Source organism: Canis lupus, chromosome 20 (genome assembly GCF_003254725.2).
Source record: "Canis lupus dingo isolate Sandy chromosome 20, ASM325472v2, whole genome shotgun sequence".
Classification (NCBI taxonomy): Eukaryota; Metazoa; Chordata; class Mammalia; order Carnivora; family Canidae; genus Canis; species Canis lupus.
In genome coordinates this window covers 4,071,591-4,089,150 of record NC_064262.1, presented here as the reverse complement: position 1 = coordinate 4,089,150, position 17,560 = coordinate 4,071,591, and the positions used below count along the sequence as shown (strand labels likewise).

Sequence of the window (17,560 nt, the reverse complement as noted above, 5' to 3'; positions counted from 1 at the left end):
CTGCATTTTAACTGGCCATTTCTGTTCAGAATTTTCCATTGGATGAGAAGTCGATTTCATGCAGAAAGAGAGGAGTAGTGGGCAGCCCCGTGGCTCAGCGGTTTAGCGCCACCTTCGGCCTAGGGCGTGATCCTGGAGACCCAGGATCGAATCCCACATCAGGCTCCCTGCATGGGGCCTGCTTCTCCCTCTGCCTGTGTCTCTGCCTTTCTCTCTCTGTGTGTGTCTCTAATGCATAAATAAATAAAATCTTTAAAAAAAAAAGAGAGAGAGAGAGAGAGAGAGGAGTAGTTTGCACAAAACTGGCTGCCCTGATCAAGAACGGTGCAAAAACTCTTAATAAGCTCAATTCTGTTCAAAGGGAGTATGTGGAACTGGCATTATTTTCAGAGGAAACCACGCTAGAAAGAGTCGCCAGACATAGAGACCCTGGAGGCAAACCCTGAAAAGCTGCTTGGGACCAGCCCTATCTCCAGAGAAAATAATCTTCCCAGAATAAGGGCAGGACAAAGATCCAAACACTGGGACACAAGAGTGGGCGGCTCACATTCTCAGAATGAACCAGTCACTGGAAGAGCGCTCCTGAATTAGATGATGGCAAACAGCTTTCTAAAACAGTGCGTGTGACCAAGGGCGGAGGCCCATTATGGTCCCTCACCGAGGCCTTCATCTAAAGGAGAGCTGTTTCCTATGTGGAATATAAGAGTGCAAGGGGCCATTAGGGAAGCAGGGGAAACTGAGTGGGGAAGAAATCAGAGAGGGAGACAAACCATGAGAGACTCTTAACTCTAGGAAACAAACTGAGGGTTGCTGGAGGGGAGGTGGGGGGTATGGGGTAACTAGGTGATGGGCATTAAGGAGGGCACGTGATGTGATGAGCACTGGGTGTTAGAGGCAACTGATGAATTACTGAAAACTACATCCGGAACTAATGATGTACCATACATTGGCAAACTGAACTTAAATTACAAAAATAAAATAAAAGGAGAGCCTACCCAACCAGCTGCTGCCCCAGCTGCCAAGTGGGGCAAGCTTGATAAAGAATAAACAGAAAGCCAGTCATCCTCTGGTCAGGTCTCTACCTCTGGCCCAGACCTCTGCCCGGCACTCCAGACTTGCACTCCCACTGTCAAGGCTGTGTCTCTACCTGAGTGTCAGCAACTGGCCCCAACACCTCCAGAAAGAGACTTGGGAGTAGCTGTTGCCCACAGACCTGGGATCACCCATCTGAGGAAGTGTATCTCCCCCAAGCCAAGCCTGGGAGGTGTGGCACCCTGGAGAGATCCTGCTCTCTCCCCAGCCACATCCCTATGGCCATCACCCATTGCACCTGCTGCCTGTCCCCATCTGTCCCAGATCCGCCTGCCACCCTGTTCCTCTACTGACACGTACCCCGAGCAGGCATAGCCACCTCTACTGAAGACCACAGCTCCTTCAGAACCTCAGCTCTTGCCAGGTTCCCCTTCAGACCTGACAGTGACAGCTTCCATGGCTGCCAGCCCAGGCGCTGTACCATGGCCCGCTGGTCCCCAACCCCACCCTCACCTGTACATGTGGCCTCTTCATGAAACTCTCTTCAGTTGCCCGTCGCATGTGCCACTTCTGTTTCCTGTGCTCTGACTCCACTGGGCAGAAGGTCTGCAGGGAAAGCATGCTGGGCTGGGAGTCAGGACTCTGGGGCCCACCCTCTGAGCTCACGGAGTCTTTGGCCAGACCCTCACCCACCTCTGGGCCTCTGTGTCCTAGCTGCATCATTAGGGGTGGGAAGGGGCGGGTAAGTTGTTGGTCTGTGAGACTAAACCATAGCAGCAACCTGGTACTCACTGCATACTTTACCAGTGCTTTAATATAATCTGAATGAATTGCCAACATTTACAAATTGGGAGCTTTCATATAAAATTCCAGATTCCTGGCTTCTTTTGGAAAACCCAAAGTTATAGGCCACGCTGGCCTCCCCTGCCCCAGGGTAACAATTGGAGCTGGGGAGCAGCTGCCCCTCCATTCCAGGCGTCATCCTGGTCCCATGGTCCCCATAGCCTTCGTGGCTCCCCATTGGCCAGCAGCTCTCATCCTCCAGCTGCCCCACCTCAGGCATCTGGCTTTGCCTCCCCATCCTGTATGTTCCAAAGTTCTGCTCATTACAGCAGGTACATCTACCCCAGGCTGGGGGGGGGGGGGAGTGGTAGTCTCCTTTCTGGTTCCCCCTGGCGCCCTGGTTCAGAGCACATGACCTGTAAGCATGTCGTGAGTGAGCGGGGCAGATGAGAGGGTGGGGGCTGCAGGTGAAACAAGACAGCTTCTCTCACTCTCCCCCGCCCAACCTCTGCCCTCTCTCAGGGGCTGGGAGCCCTCTGTGCCCAGGCAGGCAGCTCCGTGCAGCCAGACTGTGCTCTTGAGCCTCCTCCACCCACCACATGGATCCCAGAGAATCCCAGAATTCCAAACTCTGTGCTAGGGAGGGTTCCTGAGACTGAGGGCACATGCAGAGCTTGGGGTCTGCTGACCTCCCCCTGGATGTTACGTGTGCCTTGTGGTTCTGTGACATGGGGCAGTCCCAGAGCCCTGGTCTACTGGCAGTGGGAACTATATACCATTGCCAGGCAATCGGGCAAACCATGGAGGCAGTCAGGGCAAAGGGCTAGAATCAGTGGTTGGCAAAAGTCTGCTTGCTTCATCTCCCTCAGTGGCCCTGGACAATTTACTTAACTCCCCTATGTCTCAGTTACCCTACCTCTAGTGACAGGGGTGTCACAAGGTTTAACACACTGATGCACATCCAGTGACCAGCACAGCACCTGGCATGTAATGAACGCTCCCCTATGCAAGCCAGTCCTGTGATGGTAAAGGCGGAGACCACTTACAGAGCAGGAAGTGTGTTCCCTCCCCATTCCTAGGATGTCAGCCTCACAGTCAGGCCATGACCCTGAAGACAAGACGTCAGGCCCAGGGGTTTGCTGACTCAGCTGGCAGGTGCTGGAACAGAAGTATAGAGCGGGGAGGGAACAGCCAGGGAGGGACACTGCACTGCACATCTGCAGGCAGCCAGAGTGACAGCACAGGGGAGGGGAACAGGAAGTGAATACCCCCCACCCAACCCCACTAGGCCTGGCCCCTCTGCTTTCTCACCAGCGGGGAAAACTCCTGGCCACCAGAAAAGATGCACATCTGTTCACTTAGGCAAACACACAAGTCCATAGCCCAGGCCCTAGAGTGCAGTGGCCCTCTGACATGGGAAAGACAGGAACTCAGTCCCAAGCAGCTGCTCTGTGCGGGCTGACATTCCTTCTCCTAGTCCTCTCAACAATCCTGGGGTGGTAAGACCACTCTCCCATCTTACAGATGCAGAAACTAAGGCTCAGCCGGAAGGCACACAGCCACAGTGGCAGGGGCAGGATTCATACCCAAGGATTCATCCTCTGAGGACCAAGCTGGCTCATCCCCAGTGCAACTGGCCCCAAGCCCATTTTCCCAGCATGGAGACCCTGGAGTGAACAAGGAGGGCCCAGGAGAACTCCAGCCCACACAATGTTGACCTCAGTCTACAGGACCACCCCCCTCAAGGCCACAGATGCTGTAGGACAAAGGACGCAGAGGCCACACGAACTCCTGGCTGGGCCTGGAAGAGCTGCTGGCAGGCAGACGATGCTGACACTGCCCTCAGGGGAGCCCTGAGCACAGACCTCTCAGCTCTAGTTCACTGAGGCACCCAGGATTCTGGAAGGTTCAGGGTACAGGAGGCCAAAGGACCTGGTTAAGCCTCAGGACAGCCACATCTCCTGTCGCAGGCTCAGTGTATGATGGGGAAGGAGCCCCGAGCGCAAGGGCTGCTGCCCTCCCGACAGAGACCCCAAGGCTGGAATCAGCACCCAGGACACCAGCTGTGAGTAGAGCCCTGCTAGGAGACAGACCCCAGCACCTGGTGCCCAACATCAGCCTTCTTCCAACTGAGAACACAGCTATAGGAGGGAGCGTCTGAAAGCCCATTTTACAGATGAGAAAACTGAGGCCCAGACAATAACATGATCTGCCTAAGGTTACATAGCTAGCGAGGGGAAAAGCCTGTTCAAGCCTGGGAAGCTCCATACCAAGTCTACCAAAGGAGGCAAGCAGGAAATCCAGACAGGCCTTGAGCTCAGCCGACCTGGGTCAGACCTGGCCTCATCACTTATTTGCTGCTGGACCATGGGCCAAACAAACGTTTCCCTCCTGGGAAGGGGAGAAGGGACTCATTGTGAAGTCGTTTGGGGACCAACTGAAATGAGGTCCATGGAGCACCCAGCACCCAGTGCTCATCAGTGCACGGACAGCCCCAATTCTCCTCCCCTCCTCTACGCGCACCCTTCGCAACGGGACTCCACAGCAGTTCCCAGCAAGAGAAGCCTTTGAACTTGGGCCAGCCCCTAACTGGCCGGCAACAGAATGTGGCAATAGATATGGTTCTACTAGTTCTGAACCTAGGCCCAGGCACTCTGTGTGCTTCTTCTCGTTTTTCATCTGGAGCCCCATTTCTGGGGCAAGAATGAGCCAGGGCTAACCAACTTGAAGGGGACAGAGGACACAGAGTAGAGACAAGCCATCCTGGCAGAGGCCGTCCCACACCTGCCGGCCCCAGCAGAGCTGCCAGCCGACCACAGACGCTGACGAGCATGAGCCCAGCTACCATCTGCCGCTCCCGGCCCAGGGCTGTGGAGCCCAGCTATCCCAACAGCAATAATGGATGGGATGGGAGCAAAAATGAATGTCTACTGTGTGGTTACTTGCTGCTCACATTACTATGGCAATAGATCATTCATATCATGACCAAGGCGTGTCTGCAGCAGAAGAACTGGCACGGGTTTGGCAAGAGCGCCAGAAAGGCCAGGCGGCAGCCCCACATAGCATTGGTGGGAGTGTGGCCAGACTTGCTGAGGACTCCTTGGCCAAGGTGGGTGGGGGAGAGCAAAACTCATGTGTTAACTAAAACCACCCCAGGATACCACCTCCCTCCTCCCGGGCTGGCCTGTGGAGACCATTCTATAGCACCTTGCTTCATTTTCCCCTTAGTGCCTAGCACCATATACCATAAATTTTACATATTCATGTGATTAATTATGTGCCCCCTCAAGCCCACTAGAGTGGAAGCTCCATGAGAGATGGGAATTCCACCCATTTTAATTATGGTGCTATGTCCCCAGCCCCTGGAGCAATGCCATAGGTACTCAATAAATATCTGCCGAATAAATAACAGGGAAAATGCATTCTCATATATCACAGGTGTGAGCAAAATCTGGCACACCTTTCAAAGAAGGACAAATTAACATCTACTGAGGTGACAGATACACATGCTCTGTCTTCTAACGCTGAGCACACAGGAGCCAGTGCCTCCCAAAAGAAAGGTGTGCCAGTGATCAACAGAAGACTGGTTCAAGCAGATGCACAGAAATACACTTCCTAATCGTCCCAGACTTGACACAACCCCAACACCTCTTGACAGGAGAATGAACAACCAAACTGGAGTCCATCCATATGATGGAGAACCTCTCAGCAACCAAAGGGACCAACGACAACACATGTAACCTCAGAAATGCTGTGCTGAGCAATAAAAGCCAGACATGAAAGAGAACAGACTCTGGTTCTCTTTAGAGAAGTCAGAGAGCAGAGAACTAACATCTGCTGTGAGAAGTCGGGGCAGTGGTTCCCCAGGACAGGCACTCAGGGGCGCCCTGGCTTGTCTTGTGATGTTTCACGATCTGAGCCCCTGTCACATGGGTGTGTTCATTTGTGAAAACGTATTATTGAGCTGTATGCTTCTGTTAGGTTATTGATTATACTTTAATAAGTTCACAAAAAATATAAATATAAATATAAATACATATATAAAGAAATGCACATGTACATGGATACAGTGCTCCACACCAGGGCACAGCAAAAGATATTCACTAGAGCACTGCTTTTTAATGGTAGAAAGCTAGAAAGAACTTAAACATCCATCAGTAGGGACTGGAAAGTAAAGCTGAAACAAGCATACAGTGGCACGCTGGCTGGTCAGGGAACTCTCCGCATACAAACAAGGAAAAATCCCAAGACACGCTGTCAAAGGAAAAAAGCACAAGACAGAACAGTGTGCATAATATGCTCGTATTTGTGGACTGACCAGTGGTTCTCAAGCAGGGTCCTAGGCCCTTAGGTCTCTGAGGCTTTTCCAGGCATCCATGAGATCAGTGTTATTTTCCTAACAACACTGCAACATGAGTTGCCTTCTTCACACTTTTTCTCCCATGAGTATATGGCAGAGTCTTCCAGAGACAACATGACATTGGGATGGTGTCATCACTTTAACGGCTAATGGGACATGTGCTTATGTGTTCTGTGTTTTCTAGAATTTTCTAAAGTTAAGTTGATGAGTCATCAGAAAAAATGCAAATCGAAACCTCAATCAGGTATCACTTCCCGGCCACGAGGATGGCTCTACTCAAAAGGACACGGCAGTAAGGGGCACCCGGGTGGCTCAGTCTGTTAAGTGCCTGACTCTGGATTTCACGGCCCAGGTTGTGATCTCAGGGTTATGAGATCCGAGCCCCAAGACAGGTTCCTCACTGGGCAGAGAGGCTGCTTACAATTCTCTGTCTCCCCACCCCCCAACGCCCCCAAAAAGAGAAAAGAAAGACAGTAAGAAGTGTTGACAAGGATGTGGAAAGTCAGAACCCTCGTGCCCCGCTGGTGGGAATGCAAAATGGTATGGCTGCTGGGGCAAACAGCAGGTAGCTCAACTGCCAACTGAACGTACAGTCACCATATGACCAAGCAGTCCTCGCACTGGGTTTATGACCAGGAGAGACAGACACATCTGCCTAGACCGGAGTACATATGGAGTATCAGTCACATCCAGAAGGTGGAAACAATTCCGTCGATGGATGCATGGATAGAAAACACAGGACATCCACACCATGGAATGTTATTCAGCCATAGAAAGGAACAAAGTACTGACGCATGTCGCAACATGGATGAACCCTGAAAGCATTATGCTAAGTGACAGAAGCCAGTCCCCGAAGACCACATATTGGATGACTCCACATCCAGGAATGTCCAGAATATGCAAATCCACGGAGACAGCAAGTAGCTGTAGCTTGGTTGCTGGGGGTAGGGGGCTGGGAGGAGGAAATGGCAAGTGGCTGCTACTGGGTGTAGGGTTTCTTCTGGGAGTGATGAAAATGTTCTAAAACTGGAGTCCAGTGATCTCTGCACAACTCTGATAAAAACTACTGGACTATACACTTTAAGGGGAGACTTGATGGTGCGTGAATGTATCTCAATAAAGCTGTTCTGAAAGATAGAGGACAGTTTTAAAAATAAAATACAGAAACCCACCATAGGCCTAGCCCTGCCCCTGCCCCATTTCCTTCCAGTGCTCTGTGCTCTGGGGCCAACAGACACCAGGAGGGCCCAGCCAAGGCCATGCAGACCCACTTGTGCCTCCAGGTCCCCCATGGGAGCCATGAGCCCATCCCTCCACTAGGAGCCCGCAGCCCCTGTCCAGCTCTCTTGTGACCTCCAGAAAAGCCCCCTCCCCTCTCAGGATCCCAGTTTCTCATCCATAAAAGAGAATGACCACACAGACCATAAGGTGAAACTCTATGCCCTGACAGGTACCCCCGGTACAGGACCCGACCCAGCTGCCAACCGGAGCCAGGCTGGTGATGAAACCAAGGACAGCTTGCCCAGCAAACTGCAGAGCACCCACCCAGTCTGAAGGGTGGGGAGCCTTCACTCAGCAACCCCAATGGCCCGCCTGTGGCACATGGGCCTGGTGTGCCCGCAACTGCCAATGTTCTGGGAAAGCTAGAGAACTGAGATATATGTGAAATCTTCTGATTTCAAATTATTCACAACAAAATTCTACTGCTTATAAAGATGCTTTGCAGAAAGAAGCTAACAGTGGACTGAGGAGAGGACCGTGCGCCACATTAACAGGACAGTGGGCAGAGGTGCAGGCAATGCTGGCCTGTGTTCTTGCTCCACGCAGGCCTGGCTCCTGACATGTTCGTCCTCCCGACAGCCTCAGGCACTTGTAAACATGCCATTTTGTCAACAAAGAGACTGGGCTCAGAGGGGTGATGTCTCAGGCCCCAGATCATACAGTGAGTGGTGGGCTTCAGACCAGGCCTAACTGTGGATGTGGGGAGCCCAGGCCCCCGGGTTGCCTGTCCTATTGCTCTCAGCAGGCCCCATACAGCCCTAAGCATAGTCAGATACCCCATTTCAAGGCCCCGTGGTTTGGGGTGATGAGAGGAAGGGCTGGCTGGGCCCTCCTATTGGCTCTCCTGGCGGGGGCTCTGCTGCGGAGCAGGGCCTCAGCCTCCACGGGGCAACTCCATCCTCTGCCTGCTCTGGGGGCCTGGAGCTCTAGCAGGAGGTGATTATGTTGCACGGGATATGAGCTCAGGTGTCCGAGGTTGCAGCCTGCTTCCCTCAGGCCCCACACAAATCTCCCACAGGCCAAGACTAGAGAAGAGAAGGCAGGGTCTGCAAGGATCCTCCAGGGACAGGAGAGTCTGGGAAGGTCCCTCTCTCCTGTGCCCCTGGAGTCACAGCCTGGTGGTTATGGGCGAGGCTGGGGGGTGCTGGGCAGGGGGGAGGGGGTGCTGGAAACCCACAGACATTGGGAAGGCCCATTGCCAGTCCTGTGTTCTCGTCCTAGCACCCAGAGGGAGCACTGCACTACCCAAATAAGATCACCTCCTGCCTTGCACCTTCAATGGCTCTCCACTGCTTTTGGACAGACTCAAATATTCACCTTGAGGATCAATACCATCATGGTCCCCAGCCCTCCCCAGGTTCATACCACTCACATAGCCTCCTTTCAATCTCATGTACTCCCTCCGACTACAGAGCCTTTGCATGTGCTGTGTCCTCTGCCTGGAGCACCCTCCTCTCTCTGCTTGCCACCTATCACTCAGTCAACAAGCCCTAGTGCTCAAACATTACTTCCCCCAGGAAGCCTTCCCTGATCCCCAGAAGAAGTCAGATCCCCCAAGCCAGGCTTAGAGAGCACATCCACCTCTGTCCTCACCCCTGGTCATGGCTCAGAACGTCACACTCATGTGACTATTGGGCTACCTCTCCCTCTAAACCGTGAGCTCCCCAAGGGCAGGGACTGTGCGGGGTTTTGTTCTACACTGTACGTTCAGCATCTGTCACGGCCCGTGCCCACACCGGGCACACAGAGACAACAGGGATGAAGACATGAAGAAACACATGGGAAATCTGGATCTACCTCCACTCCCTGTGCATATGTTCTCCGACAAGGGGCCCGATTCCTCTGCTGTCAACGAGGGATGGGGGCGGCAGTGAGGATTAAAGGGGTTAATTATCACAGCGCCTATAACGGTGCTGGCTCAAGTCACAAGAACTACAAAGCATCTGCAATTAACAGAGTTATTTGAGTTTTAAAGTTTCTCTGTTAACCAGAATGTCAAAGCATCCAAAGACCCCTGCCCTGCAGAAGCTGGTTACTTGAGGGTCCCGAGGAAGGGGCCCCTTTCCTGCCAAGCGGTCTGGGGGCCCACTGAGGTTTTGCTGGAGACCTTCCCAGGAGGGAGAAACTTGGACTTCCTGAGGACCACCTGCCCCAGGGCGCCCTCCCCTAGGGCCCAGAAGGGCAGCGGGAAGAAGTCCCTGGCTCCCGCCTCCGTCCTGCCACCCCAGCAGTAGGCAGGGAGGGCCCTCCCACAAAGTCCCCTGAGTGACAACAGACATCGGACCCCCTCTCCCCGGCCCAGGGAGCCGGGCATGTGGCTTCCATTAGGCCACATCTGGACATGCTCAGAGGCAGCCAGGATCCCTGGCACAGCTCCGGCTCAAAGACAGGACCCCCACCCCAGCCGGGCCTGGGGCAATGGCTGGAAACCTCCTTCTCCAGGCCCCAGGGCTGCCATGGCAACATGGCGAGGGTCATTTCCGGCTCCATGGCCCGCCTCTCAGCTAGCTCCCCTGGCGGGCAGGGCAAAGCTACCTCCCCGGCTACTCCCCACTAAGAGCCCCTCGGTCACTAGGGATGCCCAGCCCTCCCCTCACAGGTCCCCACATCCTGGAGGATGCTCCATCGGGCCCCTGACCCCCACCCATCAGGCTTTCCACCACCCACCCTTCCTGAGCTGTGCGTCCTCAGTTATGGCCATGAATAAATCTCTGTGTGTGCTTGTCCACTGAACACCCTCGGAGGAGAGAGGCTGTGCTGCCCCACTCACAGGCGCAGCCCCAAGCACAGACAGGGGCCCACAAACATCTCTTGAAGAAGCAAACAGGTAAAGGGGCAGCCCGGGTGGCTCAGCGGTTGAGCTCTGCCTTCGGCCCAGGATGTGATCCTGGGGACCCAGGATCGAGTCCCCCACTGGGCTCCCTGCATGGGGCCTGCTTCTCCCTCTGCCTGTGTCTCTGCCTCTGTGTGTCTTTCATGAATAAATAAATAACATCTTTAAAAAAAAGAAGAAGAAGAAGTAAACAGGTAGAATGAAGAATGGAGGGTGACAACCAGTAGCTAACATTTTTAATTACTCAGCAAGAGCTATGCTCTGTGCCAAGCACTGGACATGAATCAGCTCATTTAATCAAGACGCCCCCACGAGGCAGGGACTCACCTGCGGCTTACTAATGGAGAAAAGGAGGCACAGAACTGTAAGCCACTTGCCCAAGCTGAGCAGTAGTGGAGCAGAGCATGGGAGCCGGTGGGTGACAGTTGGACACGTGGTATGGAGAGGAGGAAAGGTGGGTGGGGGTGGTCAATGGCAGGCTAGCCCTTGTTGATCTGGCCAGAGCCAAGCTCCCCTGGCTCGCAACTTCCCACACCTTCCTTTCCTTGCACACCAAAAAAACACAGCTGCCTGTCCATGCCCTGTTAATTAGCTCTGGGCTTTGCATGTGCTAGGCCCTCCACCAGGACAGCCCTCAAATGGAGTGGGGGACACCAAATCAGGGGGCCTCTGCCCCAAGCAGCCCTCATCAAAAGCCACACCTCAAAATCCATTTGAGAAAGCACAGGGCAGAGGAAAAAATAACTAGGGCTCCTGAGAACAAAATCAGTCTCCAAGATTCCAAAGGCCCAGAACCACAGAGAGGCCTCTGGAGCTAGAGGCGGGGGTGAGGGGTGGGGGCTGTGTCTATTTTGAAACCCTGGGAGGCTGCAACCCAAACTCGCTGCATGCACCATGCTCCAGAGCCAGGCCCGCAAGCTCTCCCCGGGCACACATGTACTTCATTACAGCCCCCAGCTCACCCCACGCATGCTCCCCACATCCTGCAGGCTCAGGGCTGGGTAAAGAGGAGCCCCCTAGTTCCAGCCCACCAACTCCCACTCTGCAACCTGGAGCCACTAGCCACACCTCTCTGACCTTGACGCGCTCAGTTTTAAAGAAGGAGCCCACCTCCCCAGCTTGCGGAAAGGATCAAATCACAGAAATGGGGCCTGGCACCTAGGAGGTGCTGAGCAAGGGCGAGCTCCATGCCCTACTCACCATAATTGGGCTGGAAGGAGAGCCATCTTGGCTGGCGGTCGTGGGGGGCTGATCCTCCCACTAGGTCAGGAGGAGCCTGCAATTTCACCCCCTCACTGTGTAGGTACAGGCTTTATGCAGAGTCTATGCCCAGCAAGGGCTATAGTACTTGACAGTCGGGAAAACGGGGCCCCAGCCAGGTAAAAGACCTGCCCAAGGCCACACAGCCGTGGGCAGAAGGGTGGGCTGCAGAAATTCCAGAGCCCCCTCATGCCCCCTCCTCCAGGAAGCCTTCCCAGATACCACCCAGGCATCCCACTCTCGCTGCCCCAGGCCTGTGGACATGGGCCGTAGTGGTTCATTTCTGCCTCCCCAGGGCCCACCAGGGCCTGGTCACAGTTAATGCCTAATGAAGGTTTATAGAGAAGGTTTACATACGAGATTGAACAAGACATAGATTCTCAGCTATAAGGAGGGATCTCTAGACGAGCAGACAACTGCCTAAGGTACCCTAAGAGGTGAGGCAGGGAACCGGGGAGTGGGAGTGGTGACAGGATCAGACAAGGCATAAAGATTCAAGGAAGGCTTCCTGGAGGAGGGCAGGGAACAGTGTGAGCAAATGGGTGGAAGAGAGGGGATATGTCAGTATAAGGTGTTTATGGGATGGCAGGGAAGCTAGGATGAGAAAGGATGGTAGAGGGGATGGCCAGAAAGCCCCCAGCGATTCGCTCATTTATTTACTCCATTATTTACAGAGAGCCAACTGTGTTGCCAGGCCCTGCTGGAGGCCGTTAGGCATAAGCAGAGAAGATGACGGGTATGGTCCCTCCACTCATGGCACTAACATTCCAGTGGGGGTAACAATGTTAAACAACTTAACTAAGTGCTATAATGTCAGGTATTGCTAGGAAAAATTAAGCAGGGTAAGAGGACGGTGGAATGTTCTTTTAACTAGATGATCAGAGAAGGCCTCCCTGGGTAGGTAAGCTCGAAAAGAGAGCTTAATTGAAGGAAGGAATGAGTCACATGGACACCTGGGAGAGCATTTCAAGAGCAAGCGGCAAGTGCAAAGGCCCTAGGGCTGGAAGGTACCTGAAAGGGGCTAGGAGGCCAGTGCTAACCAGAGTGGGTAAGGGAGAAGCTCAATAAGAGCTGAGTGTTTATGCTCCACCCCCAATGTCATATGTCAAAAGCCTAATTGGGGGGTGGGGGGCCTGGATGGGTCAATTGGTTAAGCATTGGCCTTCGGCTTGGGTCATGATCCCAGGGTCCTGGGTTCGAGCCCCACGTCCAGTTCTCTGCTCAGTGGGGAATCTGCTTCTCCCTCTCCTCCTGCCCTCCCTTCGCTTGTGTTCTCTCTCTCTCTCTCTCTCTCTCTCAAATAAATAAATAAAATCTTTAAAAACAACAAAACCCTAACAGGGATGGTATGTGGAGATGAACCTTTGGGGATGTAATTAGGCCATGGGGGTGGAGCCCTCATGATGGGATCAGTGCCCTTCTAAGAAAAGAGGCAAGAAAACCAGCTCCTTCTTGGGATCTCTGGGTGGCTCAGTGGTTGAGCGTCCGCCTTCAGCCCAGTGCATGATCCTGGAGACCCGGGATCGAGTCCCATGTCGGGCTCCCTGCATGGAGCCTGCTTCTCCCTCTGCCTGCGTCTTTGCCTCTCTCTCTCTCTCTCTCTCTCTCTGTGTGTCTCTCATGAATAAATAAAATCTTTAAGATAAGAAAAACCTGCTCCTTCTCTATGTGTCTCAGATGAGCTGCACCTTCGCCTGCCACTCAAGGAGCAGAGGGCCCTCACCAGACACCACATCTGCCATCACCCTCATCTTGGACTTCTCAGCTTCCAGAACCATGAGAAATGCCTGCTAAGTCCATGGCATTGTTGTGACATCAGCCAGAACAGAGTAGGACAAGGGTGACGGAGAGTGGTCTGGGAGGTCACGGGGCTGACTGCGGCAGAGCCTGCAGCCTTGAAGAGAGCCTTGGCCTCTACTTCAAGTAGGTGGGAGCCACGGCAGGGTGCTGAACAGAGCAGGGACGAGAATGACGTGTGTGTTGACAGGACCCCTGGCCGCAAGGGGCGGCAGCCCTGCTACTAGGCTCTCGTGAGGAGCCTCCACGGGAGACCACATCTCTTCCGCTGTCCCCTCAGAGACCAAGAACACAGCCATGCCCAGGTGCTACTGTCAGACGGGATGTGAGCAAGCAGCTGCACCACATGTGCAAGACTCCCTGCTTCCTGCCAGGGCACCTGCAGATCCCACTGGGCCCAGCCTGCACCTGAGCTGAGCCCTCCTGCGGGAACTCCAGCCCTGATCAGGTGCATCTACCAGGCCCCCAGGTAGCCCCGCACCTTCACCAACAGGGACCTCACCCCTCCCCGCCCACTCCACCCCTAGGAGTGCAGCCAGGGAGAAAGCACCATCTCAGAGCCTCCGGGCCTGGAGCGTGGGGGCCGGGCTGACTGTCCCCAATCTGGCTCCATAGACCCAGCTCCCCCTGCCCCAGGCAACAGTGCAGAGACCTGGGGGGCACTGACGGGGGCCCTGAGGCTGCCCTTCCCTGGGCTGAGCATCCCTGGAGAAACCAGAATAGGCTCTTACCTTCAGGGTCACCTCTGGGGACAGAATGAACAGAGTTAGGGTCTGTGTCCTCCGCTGGCTGAACACGGGGCAGAACCGGTGGCTGCTTGGGCACTTCTTGGGTGGGTGGGACCCAGGGTGCCTCCTCGGGAGATGTGGTCAGGACAGTGTGGGTGCTGGGCTTCGTCGTGCCCCCGGGAGAGTGCGGTGTGGCCTGTGATGGGGGGACGCCGGCCGTGCTGGACTCCGGGATGGGCCCGGCTCCCTCCTGCCCTGCACTGCGAAGGGTGGCCTGGGCGTCTGGGATTAAGTTCTCTTCAGGCCCCACTCCCGCCGCTGCCGTGCCCTCTTGGGCGGGGAGATGAGGCCCAGCTGGGTCCACAGTGGGCAGTCCATCCAGTCCCCGGGGGCCACCTGCGGCGGGCTGCTCCCTGACGGCCAGCTCTTCTGCCCCGGCCTGCCCCTCGCCCTGGCTGTCCTCTGTCACTCTCCTGGCTTTGGTTTGCACGGGGGCCGGGGGACCCAGGGCAGCAGCCGCCGTGGGCCTGGGGAGGGCGGCCGGCCAGGGGGTGTCCTGGATGGCGGAGGACGGCTGACCACCGCCTCCCAGCGCGGCCGGGCCCCCTGCGCCTGCCTGGAGCTCGCCCGCCAGGGCCGCCGCAGCCTCCGCCTCAGCCATCTCCTGGTCATAGCTGTAGGGATCTTCGTAGTGTCGCTCAGGGTCACCCTCCTCAGCATCTGAGAAGTTCCCAGCAGTGGCGGAGGGCGCAGCCTCGGCATCTCCGCGGCAACCAGGTAGCCGGTAGCAGATGAGCTCACCGCCAGCGTCAGGACAGTGGCAGGCCCGGCAGGGTGGCAGGTGCGCGGTGTGGCCGGCAGCGTACTTGCGCCCGGCGTGGACACAGCCCACCTGGCCGCACTGCGGGCAGCTGTCGGCCACCACCACTGCCTCAATGCAGTTGGGGGGCAGCTCCGGGCACAGCATGAACTGGCAGCTGATCTTGCCGCCGCCGGGGGGGCAGGAGCACTCGGTGCTGCCGAAGTCCACAAAGTAGGACTGGCCGGCGGGCACGCGGCCACGCACAAAGCCGCCCTGCAGGCAGTCGTAGTACTGGTAGCCCTCGCAGGCACAGCCCTGCTGCACGCACGTGGCGCAGCAGGCGCCCGGCTCCAGCGCCTCCTCGATGCAGTTCTCCAGCGGTGGGCACTCCACACCTGTGCAGTCCTGCCTGGGGGCGGCCCCGCCGGAGCTCGGGCCCAGGGCCAGGGCCAGGGTCAAGGCCAGCCAGGCTCCCGCAGGCGCCCGGAGCAATGCCATGGTCCCGCGGCCAGTCTGGGTGCCACCTCGAGACGAACTGCCTCTTCTCCTGCAAGGGCCTGGGGGAACCGGAAAGAACACCTGTCAGCACTGCAGGGCGGGGTGGGGGGGCCCGCAGGTGCACACACGCCAGTACCTGCACGCGGCAGGACGGAGCCCTGGCCAGCTTCACCTGCATGCGTGCACCCCTGTAATACTGCACACGCACATGCTTCCGGGCACGTCTGCTCAGATGCACAGACGGGGGCATCCACAGAGTCGCCAGCTCGGGGCCACTGACACCCCCCAACCCTTGCCTGCCTTCTGACGCATGCCCTCTGAGTAGGAGCCTCCTGCCCACAGCCTCCTCCATGGGCCAGGACACCACTGGTGGACACACACACACGCATGCACATACACACACACACACACGACCATCCAAGTAACATCTGTCCCCGTCAAAGTCCAACTTGATAGCCGGCCATCCACTGAGAAGCCTGGCTGCCAGCCAGAGGATATGGTCAGGTGGATGCTGCGCAGGAACAAGCCCCGTCCCGGGCACAGCCAGCCAAGCCTCCCACCAGAGCCCTCAGACCGCCGGGCCCAGGAATAGCCCCCAGCAGAGCCCCTGCCCTTGGACAACAAGTTTAGCCACAGGGGAGGCTCCTGCCAATGTCCTCAGCTGCCTCAGCAAATGCTACTGCCCTTCCCAGAGTTATTCTAGATACCTTCTGTCCTTAACACCCCCTGTCAGTCCTGTCCACTCCCCCCAGGAACAGCTCTCCACCCTCTGGCCCCCACCCCAGCCCCAGCCTCACCTCCCATCTGCCCTGGGATATGCCCTCCATGCCCTCTGCAACCCCACTCAGCAGACCCCTAGTGACCTGAGAGCAGCTGACCCCAACACACCGCCGCTGTGGCCCCGAGCCCTGTGGAGCCTTCCCTGCAGCAGGGAAAAGTCTGTGATCCCAGTGGGTACCGCCCTGAGCCTGCCCTCACTCCCAGACAGGGCTCCTTCTCCACCTACCGCAGCGAGGCTGAGCTATTGTTTGTTTGCAGTCACTTTGCTAAAACTGTCTGACTTCCTAAAAAATGGGGGGGGGGGGAATAAAGTGACATCTCTAATATTTTAAGTGTTTGTCATTTCAAACCTGTAACTATAAAAATTTCAAACCTTTACACATTCAAACAAAAAAGAATATGATAATGACTTCTTAAAAGTTTCTGACAAGAGGAGGGAGGGAACAGAGTGCAGAGCCACCACTGTTTCTAGAGGAAGCGGCCTCATGCTGCTGCCCCCTCCCCCCTCCCCCTGGAGGGTAAGGGCCTGAGTCCAGGGGACAATGACAGCAACTCCTCCGACTCTTCTGCACTCAGTTCAGCGGGACCTGCAAGTTTGCCTCTGCCAGCCAGTCACCCAACACCGACTGAACAGGCCCTAAGTGCTGGGCACCTCTAGAACTGGGGGTTCTCAGCAAAGGAATCAGCTCTGTGGCCATTGTGCCAGCAGAGAGGCTCTGATGTGGGGAGGCAGGTAATAGACCCACTGAATGCCCGGCAGTAATAAGCACAATGGAGAAATAAATGACAGAAAGCAAGGAAGTGGAGCAGGAAATGACTGGGACTGTGGGAAAGCCTATTTTAGCCAGGGTGGTCAAGCAAGGCTTCTCTAAGGAAGTGCCATTTCATCTGAGACCTGAGTGAATCACAGGAGACAGCCATGTGAATATCTGAAGGTTAAGGCATATCTGCATGTCAGCCTACCCAACAGCAAGTGCAAAGGGCCTGAGGCAGGACCAGCAGAGGGCCACCATCGCTGAGCACATGAGCAAGGATGAGTGAAGTAACAACAGTCAGATCAAGCAGGGCTTCTGGCTCCGGCAGGGGCTGCTGGGAGCTGTGGAGTCTGGGACCACCAGACGGGACTCTCTACTCACAGGGATTCACCCAGCTGCTATGTTGAGAACAAGGGAGCTAAGCAGGGGCAGGGAGACCAGGGAGAGGGCATGAGATGGCCAGGGTGGCAAAGGATAGGAGGCAGGAGAGGATGAGGGGAAGGGGAGTTATTTCAAAGGCAGAACTGACAGGATTCGCTGACAGGCTGGATGGGGTGTGACAGGAGAGGAGTCTGGGAGGAGCCACCGAGGTTTGGCCCAAGGACCTGGGAGGATGGAGCTCTGGCTTCCCGAGGCAGGGAAGGCTGCCGA

The 17,560-nt window shown here is 55.8% G+C and overlaps 1 protein-coding gene across 3 annotated transcripts in view; it reads right to left on the bottom strand.

Moving 5' to 3' along the window:
- FBLN2 (fibulin 2) overlaps window positions 1–17,560 on the bottom strand; it is a 98,918-nt gene that overhangs the window by 45,089 nt on the left and 36,269 nt on the right. For all 3 annotated transcript variants that reach the window (XM_025448783.3, XM_049097813.1, XM_025448773.3), the window contains one exon: window positions 14,078–15,433. In XM_025448783.3, coding sequence (XP_025304568.1) covers window positions 14,078–15,374 — 1,297 coding nt within the window. In that variant the 5' untranslated portion in view covers window positions 15,375–15,433. The remainder of the gene's footprint in view (window positions 1–14,077; window positions 15,434–17,560) is intronic.